This window comes from Pinus tabuliformis, chromosome X, assembly GCF_031772625.1.
Source record: "Pinus tabuliformis cultivar Carrire ecotype Pingquan chromosome X, CPIR1, whole genome shotgun sequence".
NCBI classification, from domain to species: Eukaryota; Viridiplantae; Streptophyta; class Pinopsida; order Pinales; family Pinaceae; genus Pinus; species Pinus tabuliformis.
In genome coordinates this window covers 35905143-35924893 of record NC_142308.1, presented here as the reverse complement: position 1 = coordinate 35924893, position 19751 = coordinate 35905143, and the positions used below count along the sequence as shown (strand labels likewise).

Genomic DNA, 19751 nt, shown 5'->3' with positions numbered 1-19751 from the left:
GCGTTTGCCATTTCTACATTGTACTTCTTCAGCGGATCTGGATCTGCAGGCTCAGCAACCACACTATCGACATATGTCTTGAGGGAGTGCTCATCTAGAAAGAAAGACATCCTTACCTCCTTACCTTCCAGATGACATAGTTGGATGCTCTGTCCAATCTATCATCATCCCTCAAACCACTGGTTTCCATATCTACCTCAGAAATGTCGAACTACTCCTCTCTGCTCTTACTGCTGCTGCTTAGCCAATAAGAAAACAGACTTCTTGGCAGGAAGTCTACTAAGGAACAATTCCTTAATTGTGCTTCTCTTCTCTTCCGATGTCTTTCTGCCCATCAAAACGACCTGCAGAAAAACTGTGTCCCACCAGTTGTTCCTCACGCTGAGGCTTCAGCACTGCTCCCTCTGCCACAGCAAAATTTCGATTGGAAGTCCTTCCTCTCTGTCAACTCACTCAGAGAGAGATTGCCTTGAAATTCAGCCCTCCACTTAGACAAAAACCCCTCTGGGGATTCGCACTGCTACCTCCTGCAGCTATTTCGATCTCCTTCTCTACTCAACGCTCTATTCTTTGGCAATGTTCTTCTTGCTTCACCTGCACTCCTCTGATACCATGTGAAAATTCCTTAAATCGAGGAATTCCTACTGCAGCACTGATGATATTTCTTTACTTATTAGTTTTACATGAACCAGTTATTTGCCGAAACAAGAAACTGAACAATAGAGAAAGATATACACAAATGACACAGTTGTTTTTGGACAAACGTTCCCGGAAAAACCTAATGCGGGAAAACCAGTGCAACAGATCTAAGGGTTTTTATTATTATTAAGCTGAAGTTATTTCTGAATACAACTACTGGATGCCCTCCAGGCAATCCAGTTACAGAGAAAATCACTTAGCAGAAGAAACTGGTGAGATTACCTCACTCTACACTACAAGTCCCCGCTGATCTGGCAGCTAAACCAACGAGTTCCCCAGCTACTTTTGCACTGTCCCTGTGAGGTCCCTGCGGTCATCTCAATTGGGAATCGATTTGCCCGCAGAAGCCTTTTCCAGCCCTCCCGGCTCAGAAACGTCAGCGTCTTCAGCAAACTCGGACTTCTGCACTAGAGGCCCCTGCGCTGCTCTACATGGGACCTGCGTGAACCCTTCATGGCTCTGCGTCACCCTCTCTGCCCTCTGCGCTGCCTCCTCTGTGTGTCTCTTTGCCTCTCTGCTGAGTATTCTTGGCTCTGGAGAAGATCCTCCAACCAAAACTCTCTCTGCCCCTCACTGCGTGATCACTACAAATCACTGCGCTACCTCTAGCTTCAACGATTCGATCTAACTGATCAACTCTTTGTGTGTCTTCCAAATGACCCTCAAGCTTCCTTAAATAATCTCCTTGTTGACATTCAACGGCCCAGATTAGAAGCTAATCAATGGCTAAGATCATTTATGCTTGATCCTTGTCTTTTTCTAGAAGTTACACCCACAGTTAAATTAGTACCCATTAATTTTTTTAATTTCCTAAGTTTAGACTTAGGGACTCTTTAAAAATAATTAATTATTTTAATAAAAATGTCTTCAGGTGGAATTTCCCAAAACGCTTTTTGGGTTCTTTGGAATACATGTGCCAAAGCCTCCCTGCAAAATTTGAGACTTAAAGCACATCTGATGCTACAAAAAATCAATATGCATTGCCATTGTTGAGAGAGCGATTTCTCAAGAAGTGGGAGGCTCCAAGACCGAAGAGAAGGCAAAAGGATTGAAGCAAGGAAATTTTGGGAGCAAATTTCAGGGAAGTTGAGTCTAGGAGAGAGAGGCAGAATTGTTGAAGAGGAGGATTGAATTTTGGAAGGAAGCCGGATTGTTGAAGAGGAGGAATGAATTTTGGAGGAAGGCCGAATTGTTGAAGAGGACAGCTGAGTCAAAATTTTTAGGAGGTTCAAGTTCTAGAAGGGTCAAGTTCCTTTAGGCCAATATTCCAGAGGGATTGATTTCCAAGTTCCATGCAGCTGTAATTTTTCCGTGTATTCTTTGTGGGTCTAGGCCCTAATTTTCCTGAGTAATATAAAAAATAGGAAAAAAAAATTCTGTTGTAGTAAGATTGATTTCCCTATTTTATTTCCGCTGCAAATTTAATTCATGAAAGTTAAAATACCAGCAAATTTATTTTCCAGCAGTTTTCAAATTGTATTGAGTAAATTATTTCTAGGTATAAAATAATTGTTCACGTTTAAATAAATCAGATCTGGTATTGGAGATTTAACAGTAATGAAGCAGTGAACTATTATATCACAAAAATTCAGGATCTCGTTAATCAAATGAGGACACTGGGTGAACAAGTTCCAAAAAGAAGGATGATTGAGAAGATTTTAAGGAGTCTTGTACCAAAATTTGAAATGGTCACCACAAGTATCATGGTTTCTAAAGATCTCAATGTAATGAGGATTGATGAATTAAGTGGTTATTTGTTAGTTGTTAAAGAGAGTTCAAGTAAGCACATGGAAAATGTTTTCTCCACAATGTATAGAGGACGAGGAAGAAGCAGAAGACAATTTCATTATCAAGGTTTTCAGAATCAGAACAGATATCAGCAGAATTCACAAGGAAGTGCTTTCACTTCAAGAGGCAGGGGAAGAAGTCCAAGTCTGTTCAAGGGAAGAAGCAGAGAAGGATCTCATGGAAGAAGAAGAGAAAGAGATGTATCTTGAGAAATACAAGGACCACAATGTTATTATTGTCACAAATTTGGTCATCTTGAGAAAGATTGTTATGCAAATTTCATGATAATAAAAATAAAGGTGCCAATACAGCTGTTGAAGAAACTAGAAATGATAAGGTATACATATCAAGTTTGATGGCACATAATGAATAAACTAAAGCATGGTATATTGATTCGGAATGCTCAACTCATATGACATCTCAGGAGAAGTTGTTTACTAGAATAAAGGAAAATTATTCTAGTAAAGTCATATTTGGGGATGATAGTGTTTCAGAAGTGAAAGGAAAGGTACAATTGAATTCCAGCATTGCATGGAAAAAAAAAAAAGTATTGATGACGTATTGTTGATATCAGCATTGAATAAGAACCTACTTTCTATAGGACAGATGATGGAGCAAAACTACAAGTTAGTATTTGATAATAAAGAATGCTTAATCATGGATAAGTTAAATCAAAATGTTGCTGTAGCAAGAGAAGAAATGACTGAAGACAGATTTTGCAAGCTTACTTTTCATTCAAGCAACTCACATAGTTTGAATGCTAGAGAAGAAGTAAATAGTAGGCCATCGTCAAATGGCCAACTCTAACTATTCTTTCTAAAGGACTTTGTGGAAGCACCCTTGTACCTTCAGAAGTTCAAAGCATCATTTTCCTTTTTCTCTCTTATCAACTCGGATTTTGACATCACTAAACAACCATTAGGCTTAGCATTACAATGTTTGCATTCCCCTACTTATTATTTTCTAAAGGACTTTGTGGAAGCACCCTTGTACCTTCAGAAGTTCAAAGCATCATTTTCCTTTTTCTCTCTTATCAACTCGGATTTTGACATCACTAAACAACCATTAGGCTTAGCGTTACAATGTTTGCGTTCCCCTACTTATTATTGGGTTAGGGTTTTGGACCATCAAGAATCTTAATCCAAGTCCATATGTAACTAGTTTAACATGTGTGAGGTAATAGGAGGATCATGGTGTGGCTTGCACTTTGTATTGCGGTGGTCAAAGCAACAATCAACTTGCCAGGGGCATAACTTTCTCAGACAAACTACAATTGAGGTGTTCTTTGGATTGTTAGAAATATCTCAAAGAGAAGCATATTTTGGCCAACTTTTGACCCCAAAAAACATTGTTTCATTCCTAAAATGGTTAATTTGGTATCCCTATCAAAAATAATACTCTGGGAGATTATCCTAGAGTGCACTCAGACCTTTTCAAAGAATAAGCTTCTTTCTTCTTAGCCTTTGATGATCATTTTACAAGGAATTGCGAAGCACATTTTACTAAATTTGTCCATTGCCACAAAGAGATCATCATGTTTAGACTGGGGTTTTGGAAAACCAACCACAAAAATCCATGGAGATATTTTCCCATGGCATGGTAGGTACTCGCAGTAGGATATACAATCCTTGCTTTCTATTATTAGGTTTATTACTACAACAAAGTATGTGTCATCTAGTGAACCCAGTTACCTCTTCTTTCATTTTCGAATAGTAGACATACCTTAGCAAGTTGGTTTTTGTTTTCCATCACCAAATAACCTGCAACTTTGGAGGTATGGGCCTTTCTTGTAAGTTATGTTCTTTCACATTTACACACACACAACATATCTAAACCTATAGAGTATCCCATCATGGAGATCGCAATCTATCTTGCTGTCAACTTTTTCTTCATGAGCTTGGGCTTGCACTATGCAGTTGTTGAAGTCTCCTTGAAGTCTTCATCTTTTATCTATTCCTCTTTATATGCTTCATGTGTGAAAAGCTCCATGTGCATAAGACTGCCTAGAGTTGTAATTCTAGATGTTGTGGTCTTAACAAGATGTTTGTCATCTTGTCAATGTTGTCCTTCTTATATTTGATAATGAGAAGAAACTACTGCAAAAGTCACATCCATTAATGTTGTCTTTCCTGTTGAAGCTTACTCTAGTCCAAGTATTACAAAAGCTAGTGATCAGTGTGGATGATGACATCATTGCACATTTGATAATGCATCCACTTCTTAACAACTTCCACCAATGCATAGAGATCCTTGTCATATGTGGGGAAATTTAGCACTACTCCATGAAACAACTCAGAAATAACAAACTGACTTACCTCCTTGCCTATGGAATGCCCCAATTGCATAGCCACTTGTGTTTATATACACTTCAAAGGGCTTCTACAAATTGGGCAATGTTAGGATTGGTGTTGGACTAATCTTACTTTTAGTTCTTCAAAATCCTTTTGCTCACTCTTTCGCCATTGGAAACTCTTAGCATTGGTCGTATAGCATAAAGTAGTGAAACCACAAGGGAATGTTCCTATTCCAATTGTATTTCCTATTCCACTTCACCATAGGTGGCAACACTTTAGGCTCATGGAAGCTAGAACATCTCTATATAATTCTTTCAAAGCTTCTCCAACTGGTATTTCTGCACTTTTGTACAGCCTTCTAGAGATCCCTTCACCTCTACTTATCCATCTCCCTATTGATTGTGTCTCAAGAAGAGTAATACAGACTTCCTACTTGAGCTAATCTTCTTTGCTTCCTTGGCACTTACCATAGAGATCTTGGTTGTACCTTTGTGCACAATGTTGATGAAAGATTCATCATCCTTGACCAAGCGGCGCTAGTTTGCTCTCCTCGTGAAGATAACATCTTTGATGTAAATGTAGGGTCATTACATCTAAAGTACACACATCAAGTGTACATCTACCTACACTTCATCAATGTAAATTACACCGATAATAAATCGGATCTTGCCCTATTAAGTAAATCTTGGCTTTACAACATTATTTACCCATCCTAGTGCATATAGACAAGGATGGTCACGCACTCCCAATTCAAGTTTGCTCATCAAGTCCTCTAGAGTGAGATTACCTTGTGAACCAGAGTCAAATAAAGCATACACCTTTGTCTTTTGACTTGTATCTTTAAGCGGAAGAGTTTTGTAATCTCCTACTCTTCACTATGATGGAGGTTCTGCACATGTTCTATGTGAACATGCGAGTAGTAGCTCAGGGCATTTTTGCATAAGTGATTCTATTTTCTAATTCACTTAAAAAAGTGAGTCTTATTTTAGGAGTTGAGTCTAAAATTATGCTTAGACTAGGAGTAATCTTAAAAATAGATTCTCCGCTAAAATTATAGAAACAAGGCAAGGTAGAGGCTTTTACACACACACTTGAGCAGATGAGCAATGGAGAGAGAACAGGCAATCAAGGAAGAGACTTTCCAAGGCTGCACACAGTTTGAGACAACAGTATGTACAATTTCGTAAAGTTGTATGGAACTCTATGCCAATGTTGCAAACATCGTCATCGGGTTAAAATCGGCAAGCCTGGTTCGAAAAACCAAAAAGTCGTAAAAATCAGGAAAATATCGCTAAATATCAACAAACATCGGCAAAATGAAGATACCATCAAAATATCGGTAAAAATCGACAAATTTCAGCTCAGCCAAAAAATCGTGATTTCGAGATAAAATCGGGATGTTATCGAGATGTTCGCAAAACTGCTCTATACCATCATATGGACAAACTCATTCAAAAATGTACAGTCATACAGTCAGATCCATACAAGTCATAGAAATTACCCCTTAGATTGTACAACAATTTTTTTATTGTTTATGGGTTTTTCAACAAGCTATACAAGCTCATTTCGAGGCATTTTTGGTATTTGTGCATATTGTTTTATGGGATAAATTGTGGAGGTTTCCTTGTAAGTTTTTTTGAAGGAATGAAAAGCTGATTTGTGTTGAAAATAATAGTGAGAAAGGGTTCCTTGATTTGTGCCTTAATCAAAGGAACCACAACAAGTTTCTCCTTGGCATGCTCGAGTTCCCTGTAATTTAGGATAATTTCCTAAAAAAATTAGGAATCATTCCTAAAATCCAGGACGAGTTTAGAAGCAGTTAACTAATGTGCTCAAGTGGAAGTGCGAGTTACATGAGGAAAAGGACAGGTGATTGTGTCTTAAGTTCTAGAATTAGGACAAGATGAGTTGCATGTGTGTTTTCACTTAGTTAACTCAATCAATCACAAAAGTGAACTCCTTAATTAGAAAATCACTAAACTTAGCCATTTGAATTGCTTTAAAAGGAGGAACGAAGGCACAATTTGATCATTGTCTTGTGAGCACGAGTTGGTGAGACAAGACAATAGAGCTCACGAGTTTGTGAGAAGGTTGCACAGGTTTATGTGTGGAGCTTGTGAGAGAAAGGTGTGCCAAGAGAAGCTTGTGTGCATAAATTTAGGAGGCAAGGATCAGCAATTTTGCAAGGGTTTCAACCCTGGTTTAAGGTAGGAAACAAGGTTGTTTTCAGATTGAAACAAGTTGTATTTGTAAGAGATCTATTGCTCAAATTTCTTCAATAAAATTCTCAAGCAAGCAGAGGGTTTTCCCAGTTGGGTTCCCTAGAAAAAATATTGTGTTTTGCTACCAAGTGAATGTGATTTATTTTTGTACCTATTCCGCTAAAAAGTTTAGTAGAGAAATTCTATGTTTATATGAAAAGAAAGTAGTTTTCAGATTGTTCATATTAGCAGTTGCAGAATTTCGTGGATTTTCTACATGGTATCAGAGTTCTTCGAACAGATTTAAGAACAACACCAGTGCAAATCTTCATGAAGAAGACTGTCTGAGTTAAGAGAACCGCATCCTCTATAGGTGTTTGTCCAAAGGGATAAAGACGAGTTTTCTTGAGAGTTCTTTCTGTGTTGGAGCAGGCCTAGTTAGAGGAACTCGCTAGCATATTTAATGGCAGTTTTGTCACTTGTGCATGTTCTAAGAGTGGTAATTCTCTGTGAAAGAGGTTGTAGTATCTCTGTTTTGTTCAAGAAGGGTTGAGCCCTATTACGAGAAGACCTGGCCATGGTTTTTGTCTTGGAGAAAACCTAAGTCAAGGGCAGAAACACCTAAAGGAACAACGCAGGAGGCAGGGTTTCTAAGAAGGGAATTGCACGGGAATAGAATGGAAATTTGGCCAAGTACGAGCATGCTTGTAGTGCCACAGGGTGCCCTAACCAGAGGACCAAAATTCAAAAGGAAGTGCACACGCCGAAGAAGGATACATCCTGAAGTAGTATGTCCTTATGTAGTTGATGTTTTTTCTAAGTGTTTGAGACCAGATTTGGGGCAGTTTTGGTGGCATCTTAAGTATAGGTGGAGGGTTGTTAGTAGGTGCCTAATTGTGGCCGGAGAGCAGATCTTGTCAAGGACGACAAGAGTGCTAGCAGTGGCAGAAATATTGAAGCCCAAGAGTTTGCAGACTTTGAAGGACTAAAGGAGAAATTAAGTGACCAGCCTCCTAGCCCTAAGTAGAATCTTTTGTGAAGGATTACAGGTTTTTAGTGGGCAGGTTTTAGAGAGCTCTTAGGGGTAGCAGGATGGCTTACCAAGGGTTGAGAGCAAATCACTGTTTAGAGGGAGCATTGAACTTTGTTCCATGGAAAAGGAAGATCACGATAGTGCTGGAAGATAATGGGGTGGGAGAGTACATCAAGCAGGCACTATCACCACCTCAAGAGTCAAGACCCCCATCAATTGGCCCAGCATAATAAGAATGATATCAAGGCAAGGAGAGTCATTCTAGAAGGGGTCAAAGATCATATAGTGCCTCATATCCATGAGAAGAAGATATCGTTTGAGATGTACGATACAATCCTGAAGTTGTATCAGAGTACCAGTAAAAGCAGGAAGTTTGCACTTCAGAAGAAGCTGAGGAGTATCTGGATGAGCAAGGATGAGCCCATCATCCCATATTTTCAAGGTTCACTCAGGTACGAGATGTACTAGGTGGGGTGGGCGTGATTGTATCTGATCATGATCTTGTGAGTTTTGCCTTACTTGGACTTCACAAGTTGTGGAAAGGGTTCCAGGATGTTGTTAGTGGGAGACAGAACTTCCCAAATTGGGAAAGGTTTTGGATTGACTGCATACAGGAAGAGATCCGAAGAGGAACCATAGAAGAGAGATCAGTTATGATAGTGGATGAATAGAACCTTGCCCTCGCAGGGAAGACCAAGGGCAAGAAGGGCCAAGGAGGGGTTGAGTCCAGTGAGAAGGGAAAGAAGAAGGATCTAAGCAAGATCAAGTGCTTCCATTGCCATGAATTTGGGCACTATGCTTCTAAGTGTCATAATCGGAAGAAGGAGTTCAGCAAGGATCATGTTGCTGCACCAGCGGAGGTAGATGCATTTTTTGCCCAGTTCGAGAAAGATTTCTCATTGATTGTGTTGCATGGCAAGCTCAGCAAATAGCAATATATGGTATATTGATTTAGGAGCATCCTTCCACGTGATCGGGAACAAGAAGAGTTTCAACCTCCTGAAGGAGGGCATGCGGTTTCAGATTGAGTTAGGAGATGATCATCGGTATGCAACTAGAGGAGTTGGTACTGTCAGTTTTCAGAGGGAGTCTGGAAATCCTATTCATCTCAGAGATGTTCTCTATGTTGCAAGATTGAGGCAAAATCTTGTTTCGATAGCTACCCTTGAGGACAAGGGATATGATATCATCTTCAACAGAGGTCAAGCTTACCTCCAGCACTTAGCTTCTAGATGTAAGAAGCAGATAGGTGTGAGCGTGAAGAATCTCTACAAGTTGCAGGTAAAGACAAGTGCAACCTTGAGCAGCAAGGCAGGGAGTTCTCAAAGTGGAGAAGTGGTGGTTGAGCGAGAGCAGGATAGAGCTCTCAAGATGGAGCCTCAGCCAGTATCTCAGTTTCAATCTAAGCTAGTTGGCAGTTGGGCTGACCAGCTGGATGATGAGGGGCATAGCCTAGGGCGAGTGGAGGCAACCACTCAGTCAGAGACTTCCAATATAGGGAGAGTTCGAGCCAAGTGGGCAGAGGATTTGGTTAAGGGAAATCATAAGAGAGTTGAGTCTCCCAGCATCAAGAAGTAGACATAGAGGTACACAGGGTACATGGCACTTATAACTAAAGTGGTGGACTTGCAGAGCATAATGGGAAAGAACAAGTCTTCAAAGCAGGTTTCACAAAAGAACGTAGGGAAGTCTTCTAGTGCAGATGGAGCAGTCGCAACAATGAAAATCATGGTAGTGTTGGAGACAAATCTAGGTGGACGAGGTTCTTCAAGGAACAACTTCCTCGCTAAGAGGGAGTGTTGAAAATAATAGCAAGAAAGGGTTCCTTGATTTGTGAGTTTCTCCTTGGCATGCTTGAGTTCCCTATATTTTAAGATGATTTCCTAGAACATAGAAATCGTTCCTAAAAATCAAGACGATTTTAGAAGCAATTAACTAGTGCGCTCAAGTGGAAGTGCGAGTTACATGAGAAAAAGTATGGGTGATTGTGTCTTAAGTTCTAGAATTAAGACAAGATGAGTTGCATGTGTGTTTTCACTTAGTTAACTAAATCAATCACAAAAGCAAACTCCTTAATTAGAAACTCACTAAACTTAGCCATTCGAATTGATTTAAAAGGAGGAACAAAGGCACAATTTAATCATTATCTTGTGAGCATGAGTTGGTGAGACAAGACAATAGAGCTCACGGGTGTGTGAGAAGATTGCACAGGTTTATGTGTGGAGCTCATGAGAGAAAGGTGTGCCAAGATAAGTTTGTGCGCATAAATTTAGGAGGCAAGGATTAGCAATCTTGCAAAGGTTTCAAACCTGCTTCAAGGCAGGAAAACAAGGTTGTTTTCAGATTGAAACAAGTTGTATTTGTAAGAGATCTGTTGCTCAAATTTCTTCAACAAAATTCCCAAGCAAGCAGAGGGTTTTCCCAATTGGGTTCCCTAGAAAAAATATTGTGTTTTGCTATTGTGTGATTGTGATTTATTTTTGTTCCTATTCCGTTGCAAAGTTTAGTAGAGAAATTTCGTGTTTATATGAAAAGAAAGTAGTTTTCAAATTGTTCATATTAGCAGTTACATAATTTCGTGGATTTTCTACAATTTGAAGGAGCAATTACCTATGTGTATGTTAGATTAATTTTTATGCTTCCACTATTTAATTTTTAGCTATGTGTGATAGATGCTATCGTCTAAAATTTAATATCAGCATTAATTAAATTCACCAATCTATTGAGATCATAAGAACATAAGTCACCTAGGGCTTGAAATTCTAACAATAGTATCAGAGCTTGATCTCCAATTGATATTCTCAAGGATTTGTAGCTTTAAATCTATTGCAAGGAAGAAGGACCAGCGGTGAAAGAATTTCTTAGTTTTCTTAATATGGGAGTTTATGCAAAAAATATTAGAGATTGCAACAATGGGCCTCTAGTTTGAGGATAGATTAGATGGTGCCTCAAACTTCATAGCATGGAAAGTGAGAATTGCACTCTTACTAAAAGAAAATGAATTCTAGGATATTGTTAAGGACGTTGTGACTCCACCTACAGATCAGCAAGACTTGGCAACTCACAATGAAAGGAATTGAAGGCCAAGCAGATGATCTTGGATGCCATAAAGGACCATCTGATCCCACATGTATCTGAGAGAACTATGACGAAGGAGATGTATGATGCCCTAGTTAGACTTTTCTAGAATCAAAACATAGATAGCAAGATGATATTATGGAACAAACTTAGATCCACCAACTACTTTATGAAGATCACACAAATTCGTGATCAACTTACAACAGTTGGGGAGAAGGCCATAGATGCAAAGTTGGTGAACATGGTACTAAATGGTTTCCCAGCATCATGGGATCCATTTCTCAAAGGTATTGCGCCCAATCTCCAAGAGGGGACTCAGATGAAGTCAAAGGCCAACAAAAAAGGGTAGTGATGAGAGCCTAGCTTTATTTCATCAATCAAATAAGAACAAAGGCAAAGGGCCCAGCAAGGATAAAGAAAGAGTGAGGAATCAACCTCATAGTCGAGGAAGAAGGACTTGAGTAAAAATCAAGTGCTTTGTTTGTCATAAGCACAGTCATTGTGCATCAAAGTGACAAAAGAAGAAGCGCATAGAGAAGCAACAGAATCAGGTAACAATCTCCATAGAAACTGAGATGAACGAGTTTGTTGCCACATTCGAGAAGGACTTCTCGATAATATCTTGCCTTTCTACAAGTGTGATTCCAAGGGATGCATGGTATGTGCACAGCATGGCATCTTGACATATGATATCAGCTCGGCAATTGTTTTCTAGTCTAAACATACAAGAATCAAGAATACAAGTTGAGCTTAGTGATGATGCCAAGTACTCAGTAGCAAGAGTTTGTACTATCCCCTTCCCCTTCCATCTTAAGTCAAGTAATTCTTTAGATTTTGACGATGTCTTGCTTTTTCTAGGTCTCATGAAGAGTTTTCTTTCGATTTCGGTTGTGGAGGATAAAAACTTTACAGTGCAGTTCAAGAACCAACAAGTCTTCATTAAGCCAAAGGATTCTAGCCCAAATACAGTGCAAGTGATAAGGGTTAGTGAAGGTAATTTGTATAGATTGTGAAGTGAATCTATTCGAGCTTTGGTGCATACCAATGACAATTTATGCAAGTTGTGGCACAAGAGGATGGAGCTTCTGCATCACAAGGTGCTGACTATTCTTAGGGAGATGATCATGGGTTTTCCCAAGTTCAGTATTGAGCAACATGATGTCGAGGATACACGCTTAGCAAGTGTGCCAAGGCTACTTTCCCAAGCAGCGAGCATAAATCTAAGGGGATTCTAGACCTCGTACATTCAAATGTTTGTGGACCAATGTCCGCAGGATCATAACAGGAAGCATGTATTATGTTTTCTTTGTTGATGATTTTTCTCGCAAGACTTGGATATACTTCTTAAATACCAAAGATGAGGTCTTTAGCAAGTTTCAAGAGTTCAAAGCTCTAGTTGAAAACCAAACAGGGAAGAAGATCAAAGTCTTGAGATTAGACAATGGGGGAGAGTATACCTCCAAGGAGTTCAAGGGTTTTTGCAAGGAGGCAAGAATCAAGAGGGAGACAACAATGTCGTACAACCCACAACATAATGGTATTGTAGAGCGGGAGAATCAATCCATCATAAGCGCTACTAAGGCCATGACACGTGACCAAGACTTTTGATGTTTCTTTGGGAAGATGCATGCAACACAACAGCCTACATCTAAAACCAGTGTCTTCACAGGATCTTGGAGGTTGAGACACTAAAGGAGGGATTGATTGGTGTGAAGCCATAAGTGAGTCATTTCTACATCTTTGTTTGTACAATTTATATCCATGTACCAGTAGAGGAGAGGACCAAGTTGAAGCCCTCCAACATAAAGGGTTTATTTGTCACTAGCTTACAAGGTTCATATTCCAGAGCAGAGGAAGACAATAATGAGCTTAGGTGTAAAGTCTAAGGAAGACTTTGCAACCAAAAAGTGCCATGAACCTATTCCACTGATAGAGGATGAGGAGCAGGAAACTCCAAAGGTTTAGCCAAGGTCACATGTTATTTCCAGAGCAATACAAGAATCTTCAAGGAAGAAGGGAAGACAAGAGTTCCTTCTACTTCTATCAAGAGACCTCGATGGTTTAGTCCGACATTTGTTGAAGAATGTAACTAGGTTCGGTCTTCATAATTGTATTCAAGTCACAATATAATGTATTTGTCAAAAGAAAGAAAAAGAAATTTTATTATTATTAAAATTGACTTATTAAAGCATGGATTTCATACTTTGGTCAATTGTTTTTAGGTCAAAGCCTCCATTGAAGGCTTCTAGAGTTTATGTCAAGTGTCCTTGTCCATGTCATATTGTAAGAAACCCTTCTTGAGAATTATTTGTCAAGAAATAAATTTATTTTATATTAAAATAAGTCTTCTAGGCCTCCTTCACCAAATCATCCTCGAAATTGGACAAGTCGGCCTAAAACTGGGCAGCAAAATCACTAAATAAAGGCAACAACTCAACCTCATTTGTCACTCACTCACAACAAGTTCGATCTGCAATTTATGGTCTTAGAAGAAGTGTGAATTTCAAAGAAGAGGAGAAGAAGGATAGCGAAGAAGGGACCCTCTCAAGCATAAAAGTTGAAATTTTCCCTCTCTTTCCCACACATGTGAAGTTGTGCTGCTGCTGGAAGGGGGCCGAAATACTGCAGTAACTAGGAGGTCGAAATTCTGTTGTTGGGGGTCGAAATTCTACAACTAGGAAGTCGAATTACTAGATTGTTGTTGGGCTGAAATTGTTGGATAAGAAGAGACTACTATATCATCTTGGAAGGTTGACTTGGTGGAGGAGGAAAAATTGTTGGTCTAGGGTCTTGGTCGATCTCAATTTGAATTACTGAAGGAAGAGTTATTGACTGGGTTTTCCCCTATATAGGGATTTTAGCCCTGGCTAAGTGCCTATATCTAGTCTCCCTGATCTTTGTGTTTTGGTTTTGGTAATTGCTTGATGAACTAAGATAAAAAGGAACATACGAAAAATAGGGCACATCCTACCCATGCAGTCTCGGACTCATGGGAAGTAACTCTCATCTGGCCAATGATAAGGAAATGAGGATCGGGACCATAGTACTACCAATGGACGCATCGTGTACTACCGTACTCCCTATGCTAGGATGTTGATATTGATCTGGGATCAATGGAAACTGACTACGGGTCAGTTAAGAGTGGTATGACACACTCTCTGTTGTTGGACACCGACTTCGAGTCAGTGGAGAATCGTATGATACATTCTCGATCATTTCTTCTTTCTTCATGGTTCAGCAGAGCAAAGCAAAGCAGAGCAGTGACAGGAATGGTACAGATTGTCAAACAGTTTGTCAGGTGATGTTCTCCCTACTTGAGAGGGAGTGTTAAATTTGGCAACTAGGGCCAAACATCACTTTGGACAGCTCTTATGAGGCAGCTGATATTTTTCTTGGATTCCTCTTTCTGAGAGGTGTAGGATTGATCTAAAGATTATCCCATTCTGAGACATGTACAAATGAAGTTATGAATTTATTTTGATTATGGACAAATTATCAAGGTCGGCCAGCCATCAAATTAGCCTCCTCCAACCTTCAACGTTGCATATAAATACAAGGTGCCTCCTCCTCATTTCGGCATCTCATCTCATTTATCTTTTTCTCTCTCATGTTGATTGGGTACAGATTTCTGGGCCTCTCTCTCTCTCCACACGTGCGAAAGGAAGATTGTCTTTTCTAGCTGCTACGTTGGCCAGATTTGACCAAAATTTCAGGAGTCTGACTTTGACCAGCGTTGACCCTGTTTGACTTCGGTTTTGTGAGGGAGACTTCTGTTTGGGCAGGCCACTGTTTTGGGCACAAAAACCAAGGCAGTTTGACCCCTGCGTTGACCAGCGTTGACTGCCCTAATTTGGGTTGTTGCGTTGACTTTTGTTGACCAGATTTGAATGGTTATTTTCAGACTGTTTTGGGCTACATTATCTTGCTGTTGGAGGCCGAGTTGACCAAGGCTGACTGAGCTGTTTTGGAGGTCAATTTCAGCCCTGTTGACCAATGTTGACTTTTTGGTTAGGGCTTTATGTTTCTGTTGTTGACTGATCAGTTTGGGCAAGTGAATACTGTAAATTGTACTCTCTCTCTCTGCTGAACTTTTGAAAAATTATAAGAAGAATTGATCAAGGGTTTCCCCACATTGGGGTTTGTCCCTGGCTGGTGCCATATCTTGTGTCCTTTTGTGTTGGCTTGTCTTTTACTGTTATTGTTTAAGTTCTATCTGCATTTTACTATCATGTTGATGTGATTGCTATACTAGATATGATATTGGACTCATAAAGAAAATTGAAGTAAAATTGCTCTAAGCATAGAACATACCATTGTTATCCTAAAATTAACAAACTCCTTACAGAGCCATTTGGCTTAGGATTCCTTGGTCATCTACTTCTAAATCTTGTTGCGGAAGCCTCCCTTGTGAGGATAGTATCCAGCCACAAACAGTAGGGGAAAGGCCACTAAGGTGACAATTGTGGCTGATCTCATTGTTGCCCTAGACCTAGAATGCCTATTGAGCCTTTCCACTAGGCTGCTAGATTTTGCAGTGACAGTGACCAAGCAAACCATTACATCAAAAGTTACAACTGTTTAAAATTGAGGTACTGAATATCAAAGGTTATAAAAATATCTACATTTAATCCTCTATTACCACAATGCCTTGAGTATTAAACCTCTGGTTTCACCAAAGAGACAACCTATAACCTTGAATATTTATTTGGATAAACATTAAACTTAAGTACCGAAAAAGTGGCGTAAGACCACCAGCTTGACACAAGATCTGATGAAGATGAGGACAATGGCAAAGAAATGAGCATTGAAAAGCATCAAATTAACTAATGTATGACTGACTTAGTTTGACCATGAGGAGATTCACACATCCTTTTCAAACGAATTCATGTTGTTTTCGTCTGCTGCAAGGTAAAACATAAGACCACCAGCTTTAAGCTGAAATCAACTTTGAAAATTATTGTGGTAAAGTCGGGAATGGTTTGACCCTTGTATCATGTATTACAATTGATTTTTGCAGTGACCCACGAATGAGTAAATAACAATTGCGAAGAACAACTGACACCAATTCACCATAAAAGGGAAAATGTATCAGCCAGCTGCCTAAATCGACGACTAGCCTGGATTGCAAGTTTCAGAAAACATTATCCATGGTAAGGGATCCAGGGGAGAGTTGTTCCAGCAATAATGTGAATATCAAACTGTGTTGTGGCTAAGCCAGAACAGTTTTTGATGAATGTAATTGCAGGCAGTCAACCCAATGCATGTTGAAATGGTTCTTGTTTTGTCAAAAATGTTGCAGCATCGAAGAGACTGACATGACAGTATGTTTCACAAAATCTCTAATGCCAACTATGTACCTAAGCTGTTGGCTAGTTTTGTTTTTATACCAGTGCTAGAGTTCCTGAGCAGCGCTAAAAAAGGAGATGATCCCCCACTGTTCTATAAGTGAGGTAAAGTGAAGTAAATTAATGTTTGCATCATATAAAAAATTAAGAAACAATAAAACAATTTAAAGAAATTAGACAAAAGAAAAATCTTAAAGTAACTCGTAGAATACACAAAAACTGCAATATTAAGTTTGGACTCAGAAGAATGCCATGCAAATCCAAAATACATCACTTTAAATTTTATCTTAATGTAGGAGTCAACTTGTGCAAAGGTGCGAGATGTCCTGGTGAATATGGACAAGGTAGCATGTCATCAGCTTCTGGAAGGTTATACGGATACCTTTGCCATGTGTTGCAAAGGTAGTAGTCATATTAATTTGGACTGAACTCCTCAACAAGGGGCATGGCACTTCGATTTAATGAAGGCATCATAATGACAACAAGCACAAGTAAAGGGCCTACAAAGCTTTAAACACTAATGTTTTAGAAGGAAGCAGATTCAGAAATTGGTTGAAGGTCACACCAAACTCGGATGGGAATCAGCTGACAACTTGGTTTATGAACCAGTTTACTAAAAATATATATAAAATACAAAATTTATATGTGTGTGTCGAACCAATTGAAACAGTTAAACAGGCTGGTCTTACCGGTTCCATGCTGAACCAGCCTATTCAGTAAGGAACTGGTCACCAAACTGGTTTGAGGGCTAGTTTGTTTCTCTTTTAGGGTGAAACTGAGCAAACCAACTAGCTGGTTATGGTTCTGGTTCTGCTGGTTTATAAAAACACTGCAAAGCACACAGGCAGCTCTAAGTGATCTTAGTAATGGATCAAATGATGATATCACACCAGGAGGCAACTTGCACCCAAAAGCCAAACTCCAGATTTTTAAGCAATTCTTTCAGTTTAGCAAATCCGGGTGATCACCACTGTTAGCTAGGAGCATGCTAACTATTTGCAGAGCCTGGAATCTTCACCAGGGTGCTATGTTGAAGAACAATTAAATAGGTTATAAGAGTGTATTTTTATAGATGTTAATAGGGCATCTTGCACTTCTGAGAAGGAAGAAAGTCCTTTGAGGACAGTTAAGTGTTTGAAGCTCAGCGAGGTACTAGAACCTCACGAATTCCATCATGTTCCTTCTCATTTAAAATTTACCAAATGTGCCAAAGGGGCATTGTTCGTTGGTGAGATCAGCAATTGTAAATTGTCCATCAGGGTTCTATTCTCGTTGTGGTACGAATCACACAGATGGCATGAGTTTCAAAGGAACGAGGCCAGGTGCAACACCCAAATAATTTTGGCAGAACAGATACATCTCCCAACTTGACACTTAAGCCGAAAGATGTCTGCTCCCATGCTATGTGCAAGGATGGTGGAAGATTATTAGATTGTACTGTTACGGTTGCTGAGTTAACAGGACAGCTTGCAATTCTAAGAACAAAGAAAGCCAACGTCTCTACACATTAATGGTTTGAATATCAGCTAGGCACTGGAAACGTCAGAAATTCCAATTAGTTCATTCTCATTTATATATAGAACTGATGACAATGAAGAATTGTTTCATAGGCAGAGTCAATGTCATGTTCAACCATCCAACAAGGTTCCATTCTCCTAGGCTGTCCCACCCATATGGCATGAGTTTCAAGAGGCCTGTTCTTTGTGGTGCAGCCCCTGGGGACCAAGTTTCTTAAATGCCCCTCAGACTTGGCGCTTCAACCAAAGGAAACCTGTTCTTTGCAGTGCAGCCCCGGGAGGAAGCTTCTTAAAGCACCTCCAAATTTATATATATAATACATATACTTAAAGCAATTTACAACAGGCAGTGCACAAAAAACATAAACCTCATACAAGTTCAAGATATCAATAACAAATTCGATGATCCCGGACCATGGACAATTCTGAGCTTCCGTGTTTTCAAATCTCTGGCTGTGAGTAATAAAGTTTGCAAAAAATGGTGTATTAAGTACGAAGCGCATGAACTTACATAAGGTATTTTAGATGCTTTATCATTCCAAACTGCTAGAAGTCCCACCAGACCAAAGAAGCTCAAGCCTCCACAGAGCCACGCAAGGGCCTCATACTTGAGGGCCAAAAATAAAACCAGATTCGGAGTGTCAGAATCACAAATTGAACTATAAAAATACAATGGAGGTACAAATTAAAATGCTTTATGTACCTTTCCAACTTGGGGGGCTGCAATCCGATCCAAGGCAGGTTCTGGATACGCGCTCCCATCATCCCAAATAAGCTCATGTTGAATGTGAAGCTGAAGCAAAGTCATTTATTAATAACAGGACGCAGTTGCCAATGACCCAAAAAAAAGAAAAAACCCAATACAAATACTAGGACAGAGAACTCACAGGCTTGTCCGGTGGAGGGGTGGTGCCAACGGGCATGCCCATGCCTGATCTGAGACGCAGAGATCCAGAGGCTGATCGGGCCACCATGCCTCCTCTCAGCATTCCCATCATCCTTCCTGCCATTTTTTGTTCGTGCTATCTAATCGATTCTCTTCTCGGCTTTGCCTGTTGTAAAGATGTACTGGCCTACCTAAGACCTCGTTTGACGGAATTTTATCTCCAACCTTTCGCAAAAACTACGAGTTCAACGACCTCTGCCCTCGATGACGTTATTCTACTCTATTGATATTGATCTATGTAATACCATCGTGATGATGTCTTCAATTAAGGCACAAAGTTATTTCCAATCTCCAATTATGGATGCGATAAAACAATAAATATATACAAAAATAGGATATATATTTCAATAACTATTTCACAAATAGCAATCATGAGTGAAAGAAATAAATTATAGATGAGATAAAACAATAAATAGATACAAAAATAGAATATTTACTTTAATAATTATTTCACAAATAGCAAGGAGTTAAAAAATTTTGTTATGGAGAAGTTCCGCAAGCATATATAGGGAAAAGAGTTGGGTAGAAAGAAGAAATATTGTGTTCTTGAATTCAACCTCACTTGTGATCACCAAGGTACATTGGAGCTAGCATTCTATGGAGAGCAAAGATTTGTATTGCTCAATAACAACTAACTTGCATCAACTTCAGTGTGAAACGGGTAGGTGGAAAAGATCTAAAGAAGCTCGGAAAGAACGGGTGTATACTTTTTGCACTTATGGGGCAGTGGAATTGGAAAAACATTTCATTTTGGAATGTGATACATTCAGAGACATTAGAGACAGTTACAGTAGTATGTTAACATCGGTTCCTTGGCATTGTCTTTTCAGTGAGGGGACTATTAAAAGGT

The 19751-nt window shown here is 39.4% G+C and overlaps 1 protein-coding gene across 1 annotated transcript in view; it reads right to left on the bottom strand.

Annotated features, from left to right (window-relative positions):
• The window catches only part of LOC149138209 (NADH dehydrogenase ubiquinone 1 beta subcomplex subunit), a 44627-nt gene extending 25494 nt beyond the window's left edge, over positions 1–19133 (bottom strand). Inside the window, exons 1-3 of the mRNA XM_089448860.1 lie at positions 18843–19133; positions 18659–18748; positions 18467–18562 (exon numbers count right to left, since the gene is read on the bottom strand). Of these exons, the coding sequence (XP_089304986.1) occupies positions 18467–18562; positions 18659–18748; positions 18843–18965 (309 nt within the window). The 5' untranslated portion in view covers positions 18966–19133. The remainder of the gene's footprint in view (positions 1–18466; positions 18563–18658; positions 18749–18842) is intronic.
• Between the last annotated feature and the right edge of the window lie 618 nt (positions 19134–19751).